The sequence below is a fragment of the Arachis ipaensis genome, chromosome B02 (assembly GCF_000816755.2).
Source record: "Arachis ipaensis cultivar K30076 chromosome B02, Araip1.1, whole genome shotgun sequence".
Taxonomy (NCBI): Eukaryota; Viridiplantae; Streptophyta; class Magnoliopsida; order Fabales; family Fabaceae; genus Arachis; species Arachis ipaensis.
Window position 1 is genome coordinate 99,222,465 of NC_029786.2, and position 6,768 is coordinate 99,229,232.

Below are 6,768 nucleotides of genomic sequence, written 5' to 3' on the forward strand. Positions count from 1 at the left end.
TCTTATTTGGGGTTTGTTACTTGTGACAACCAAATTTAATTTGATGTGAGAGTTGTTTGTTGGTTTGGAGCTATACTTACAACGATGTTCTAATTTCTACAAGAGAAATTCTAGACCGACAACAATTTTCATGTCATAGGTATAGATTTAAAATTTACTCAGTTTGAACAAAAATATATTTAAGATAATGTTATCTTGTACCTTAACAAGGAAGAACTGTGCTGGAAATCCATAATTATTGGAAGCATAAACATCTTTAACGAGCACTTGTTGCTAAAGCCAACAACATAAACTATGAAACTCTTGAAGTTGAAATCGATTTAGAAGTTTCAAACAAATTATGAATTGCTTCACCATGTATGCTAAACCTAACATCTCACCAGTGAAACTAGAAACTAAACCAGAATCATCAGGGTGAAGCTGGTCAGTTCAAGAAATCCTATTAACTTGTCCTTGTTTATTTTACAAGCATCATCACTCTTATCAGTAAACAGGACTCTGCTGAGTTATTAAGAGGAAGACCACAAACCCTGATTCCATGCAAACTCTAATAAAATCACATTGTACTCATTTCTCTGGAAATTTAAAAAGAAATTATTCCAATAGTTAAGGATGGAATATTTTCATAACCAAAGTAGATGCAATGAACAATGAATAATGTAAAGCCAAGGAGACAGTATATAGATTAAAGCCATACTGCATAAGGTATATGCAAGAAGCCAAAGTAGATGCAAGAAGGCAGTATAATATACTATGATATATAATATTGTAAAATACGTAAAACAAGGTAGATAAAATTTACCCTCCACTCAGTCCACCATATTTTTCGAGTATCATCATCTGCCTCATCAAAACTCAGCCAAGGCTTGTTGTAGTTTTCTTTAAAAACCTGAGAAATACGCTTCAATCCAGGCTTAGGTGGGTGCCAACTACATCAAAAACAAAAAAATGATAAAGACATATTACTTAGTAAAAATGAGACATGTTATTCATAAAATTTAAAGCAAATAACAAACCATTTGGCACCATCATATCTAAGCTTGGGAGCACTTGTGCTGGAGTGACCAGTGGCAGTGGATGTTCCTTGACCCTGAGCATCTTGGGTACTATTAGAGGTGGTTTGTCTTTCCCCACAAGATCCTACTCGACTGGGAGCCCCAATAGCTGGATCACTTTGCACACCATGTGAGGCAGTGCTGGAAGTTTCATTAGCTTGTTGAGTGCATGATCTTGGCACACCCGGAGTAGGCATCATGTGAATCTGAGGCTCCTGACAGGAGGGGGTAGTAGTAGCAATAGGTGGCAGTCTCCCATTGGTCGGAGCAGTCGTGTCGGATGATGACCCAATGAGAGAGTATGGATCTGCATGCAAGTCAAGGGGGTGACCGGTAGAAAGCCTAGGCCTCCCCTTTCATCCTCGGCCACGGCCACGGCTACAGCCACGACCACGACCGCTATCTCCATCTCTACCAACCATATTTATTCCAGCTTTTCAAATTTTTTTATGTGGGGGCTGCTTCTCAATACTGTATTAAAAGGTAAAACAGAAAATTAAAGAAAAGCATTAGATGCTAGATGAACTTGTATATGCAGAAAAGAAAAGGCTCAATCAGATGCAGAAAAGAAAAGGATAAAAGAATGTGGACATTTATGTTCAGATACAGGGATGCAGCTAAACAGTTAAAAGAGTTTGGCAAGTTAATACTCATACAAAAATATTTAGAAATAGTGTTTCATCAGTGCATCTATTTAGGTATGCAACAAAATAAGAAAACCATTGTACAAGATGGCTATTATAGTCTTTCCTTAACAGAAATATATTTCACCAGTTGGAATTTAGAGTATGAATATAAGATTATACAAAAAAGAAACAGTGGCACGGAGAGCGCACCAAACATACTAGCACAGTGTTCAAATGAATTCTTCTAGACTCTAGATTGAATACATATAGTCACATTTGAAATAAATTAACAGCATGTTACCTCTTGACTGAAAACCGTATCAAAGTTCCAACTTTGATAACATGTCTCTTGTGAGATTTGCTTGCATACACATCTTGCTCATGTTTCTACAATAAACGACACAGTACATACATAGACCACATCAGTTCTAGTAATTATGAACACAATCAGATTTAATGGACAGCAACCACTAAACATTCTTGGCAGATACTCACAGTTTTGTACACGAATTCTTCCCTAAAGTCTTTCTCGGTTACAATCGCAGAAGAAAATCCAAGCACGACAACATGAATGGAATCTTGTGAAAGCTTAACAACCTTCCCCTCTGAAAGCAACAGTTATCAAATGAACCCTATAAATTATTAGTGGTTAGAAAATTAAAACTACTCCTATCACATGTTGTCATATAATCCTGAACCCTATAAATTTAATAAGATTTCTCGCTATGAAGCATTTTCCTTGCGAAAACAAGAACCAAATTGCAAACAAGTTCATTCATCGATTTCATCATTCATAAAACAAAACCTAAAAGGAGGAGTTGAGTTAACCTAAAAGCATATCAGGCTTTGGAGAAAAAAGCAACAAATCCAGTAAGGAACACCGAAATAAGGAATAACACCAGTAAAGAGTTCAGTAAAAGTCAAAAAACAATACCTGCTTCTTGTAAGCTTAATTGAGAGAGAGCGGAGAAGGACCAAGGTAGGAGGAGCGACGGCGGCAACAGAGAGAAGGAGCATCGGCGGCGTGGCAGTAGCGGAGTGACAGGCGGCACGAGCAAGAGGAGCGAAGTGGGGAGCGATAACGACACGACAGCAATAGAGCGCGACGGCGGCGCTAGCAAACGGAGTGACGGCGGCGCAACCGTGACGCCGAAAGCGGAGAATGAGGGTTGGTGAATTTGGGGTAAAATGAGGGTTGATGAGGAATTTGGGATAAAATTGTGTTTCTGAACTTGGAGGCGGGAAGTGGGCGTGGGGCTGATGTTTTCAGCAATAAAAATCGACGATGGTATTGTCGATTTTAATTTGAAAAAAGCAACGACTTTCTCGTCTATTTTATACATTAAATCTACACCATTTATTTGATTTTAGAAAGCAATCTGGACCGTTCAAATTTGTCAATGGAACTGTTGTCGATATTTTAAATATCAAAATAGACGTCTTTTCCGTCGATTTTAAAATAAAAGTATTTCCAACCCCTGGTTCATCAATAATATGACGATAGTTAAAAAAGGTTTAATGCAGCGTAAAAAAATTGACGACAAAGCCGTCGATTTTATTATTTTATTTTTAAATTTCTTTTTTTTTTTTTAAATTATCGACAACAAGCCGTCGAAAAATATCGACGGCAGAGATAGCCGTCGATTTTTTGCGTCGAAAAATACGCCTTTTCTTGTAGTGTTTCATGATATATTACTACTTATTTCTCTTAATTCCCGCTTTTATTTAGAAATAAGGAAAAAATAAGGTGCACATTGTGGGTTCAATTTGCAATCCCATTACTCAATTATCTACATGATCACCAAGCAATTGAATACATATTTATTCTCCAATTTGAAAAACTTAACAAATACATTGGTAAGCATATTGGTTTAACCTTTTATTTAGTATATTTATTTATGTTATATCTGTAATCATATTATATCTATTTTTACGTATATATCTTCTTAAAAAATACTCTTAATATTACCACATGGTGTATTAAATACATATTTTAAAATTAACTGTAATATATGCTAAAAATAAAAATTAAACGAAATAGATATTAAAAACACAAACACATGCACAACCCATTTAATGCAACTCCAAACACAATCACAGCAAAGAACTCCCTAACTCACCTATTTAACAACCTCACCTACTTTCATAAATCTACCTAGCAATTCTCCTCTTTTCCTGACCAAGATCATGATACTCATCATATCATAATTGGGTCTAATTGCTACCTGTTACAACCAAGTCCACAAACAACCCTAAACCCAAATAAGTGAACAAACTTAGCGACCACTCAACGATAAAAAGAACAACCCATCGCGCCGTCACGTCCTCGCCATCGCCACCCACCCATCGTATCGTCACGTGCTCGTCATTAAAGTAGATTAATAAAAACGATTAATAACTACATTAAAGTTGATACACTTAAGACCAGATTAAGAAAAAACGAACAACGCATGACATGCTACTTTTTTATCAATCAAATGATTATAATTCAAATTAATTTTAATAAAACAACTTAAAATTATAATTTCAATTTCATCACGTGCATGACATGGGTTATTACACTTGTTTTAAGATTAAAAATTGAAATTCCAACTAAATCTCTTATAAGAATAAAATAAGTTTAGAAATCATATTCTAACAAATTTGAAAATAAATTTCTAAAAAATACACCACAAAATCTATATTTTACACAGATAAAAACCACTTAAATTTTAAAACCTATACTCACTACTTAAATCTCTCTTCAAATCAAATTTTAAAACCTATCTACTTCTATTTAACATACTAAAATTGGGTTTTTTCCCGACTAATGAAAGTAATATGTCAATTTCTTATCAATTCATTTTTTTCCAAAATGAAATCACTATTCACTTTTCTAAATTTCTTTTAGAAAAATATCTTTATTATTATAATTATATTACAATTAGCATTTAATAAATAATGCATGATCATGCTAATTTAGAAAAATATCTTTATTATAATTATATACAATCAATATTTAATGCATTATCAACTAATGAAAATGAGGTGTCAATTTCTCATGAATTCATTTTTCCTCCAAAATAAAAGTACTATTCTCTCTTCTAAATTTATTTAAAAAAATATTCTTATTATAATTTGATTACAATATTACAATTATATTACAATTAGCATTTAATGAATAATACATAATTATACTAATTTAAAAAAATATCTTTATTATAATTATATAAAATTAATATTTAATACATTATTAAACTAATTATCACTCGAAAATATTTTTAATCATTTTAATTATATTGATTTTAATTATATTGATACAATTCTAATTCTTATTCATTATCCAATGATTTTATTAATGGCAAATTGTTATCTTAATGGTGATCCATTTATGTTGATAATAATAATAATATGGTATAATAATGATACGAAATTAGCCCCCGGTTAATCTTAAATCACATTTTAAAAATATAATAATATAAATTTTTGAATGCTTTTGATATATTCAATGCATTAAAAAAAAACACTAAATTTTGCAATAACATTTATAAAACATTTTTTATCATGGTATGCTTAATCTATATCCTTAGATAGCGTTTGTTTATACATGTTTATCAAAACATAAACACAAGAGTACATGAGAGTACATGTATATATATAGTATTTGTTTGGTGAAACAAAAATAACGAAAGATACAATCATACACAAATATCCATTAAAAATATGTATTTTATCCAAGCCACCAGATCAGCTTACCAGAAAATCGCAAACTTGTGAAAATATAAAACGGACAAAATATACCGTGGTAACAAGGTTACCCTAAACCACTACATGCTAACACATAAAGGTCCGGGACCATGTCGTCCCAACCCAAACCTAAGTCATAGTCCAAACCCGAATCAGAACTAGAATCTGGCTCCGAAGATAAGTTTCGATGATCACCGAAATACAATCAGTGTTCTTGACTTGCTGCTCTCAATAGAAACATGTCATCTGCTATCTCGTGAATAATGCCATGCTCGTCTTCAATCCAAGTTAGCATGTTATCTTTTGTAATGTCTTGAAATCGAGAAAATATGCATCTAATAAAATTAACTGTGATAATAGAATTTACTTTGTAAAATGACTCGTATCAGTGCTTAACTGTAAGTTGTGTGTGTCATTCACTAAATGATGATAATTTCATATAATGAAGAGAATACCTCTAAATGATGATGATTTTATATAATGAAGTATATATAAATTTTTGAATGCTTTTGATATATTCAATGCATTAAAAAAAACACTAAATTTTACAATAACATTTATAAAACATTTTTTATTATGGTATGCTTAATCTATATCCTTAGACAGCGTTTGTTTATACATGTTTATCAAAACATAAACACAAGAGTACATGAAAGTACATGTATATATATAGTATTTGTTTGGCGAAACAAAAATAACGAAAGATACAATCATACACAAATATCCATATGTATTTTATCCAAGCCACTAGATTAACTTACCAGAAAGTCGCAAACTTGTAAAAATATGAAACTGACAAAATATACCGTGGTAACAAGGTTACCCTAAACCACTACACGCTAACACATAAAGGTCCGGGACCATATCGTCCCAACCCAAACTTAAGTCATAGTCCAAACCCGAATCAGAACTAGAATCTGGCTCCGAAGATAAGTTTCGATGATCACCGAAATACAATCGGTGTCCTTGACTTGCTGCTCTCAATAGAAACATGTCATCTGCTGTCTCGTGAATAATGTCATGCTCGTCTTCAATCCAAGTTAGCATGCTATCTTTCGTAATGTCTTGAAATCGAGAAAATATGCATCTAATAAAATTAACTGTGATAATAGAATTTACTTTGTAAAATGACTCGTATCAGTGCTTAACTGTAAGTTATGTGTGTGTCATTCACTAAATGATGATAATTTCATATAATGAAGAGAATACCTCTAAACGATGATGATTTTATATAATGAAGTATATATAAATTTTTGAATGCTTTTGATATATTCAATGCATTAAAAAAAACACTAAATTTTACAATAACATTTATAAAACATTTTTTATTATGGTATGCTTAATCTATATCCTTAGACAGC

The 6,768-nt window shown here is 32.3% G+C and overlaps 1 protein-coding gene and 1 long non-coding RNA gene across 2 annotated transcripts; both read right to left on the bottom strand.

Moving 5' to 3' along the window:
• LOC110269303 lies at nucleotides 752-1,394 on the bottom strand. Its single transcript, XM_021117053.1, has 2 exons — nucleotides 1,017-1,394; nucleotides 752-929 (listed from the first exon to the last, which is right to left on the bottom strand). Exons 1-2 carry the CDS (start codon nucleotides 1,253-1,255, stop codon nucleotides 752-754), a joined length of 417 nt encoding a protein of 138 aa, XP_020972712.1. The 5' UTR covers nucleotides 1,256-1,394.
• On the bottom strand, nucleotides 1,958-2,571 carry LOC107628534. The gene is made up of 3 exons (XR_001617825.2): nucleotides 2,510-2,571; nucleotides 2,177-2,286; nucleotides 1,958-2,068 (listed from the first exon to the last, which is right to left on the bottom strand). It is a non-coding gene; the product is annotated as an uncharacterized LOC107628534 (long non-coding RNA).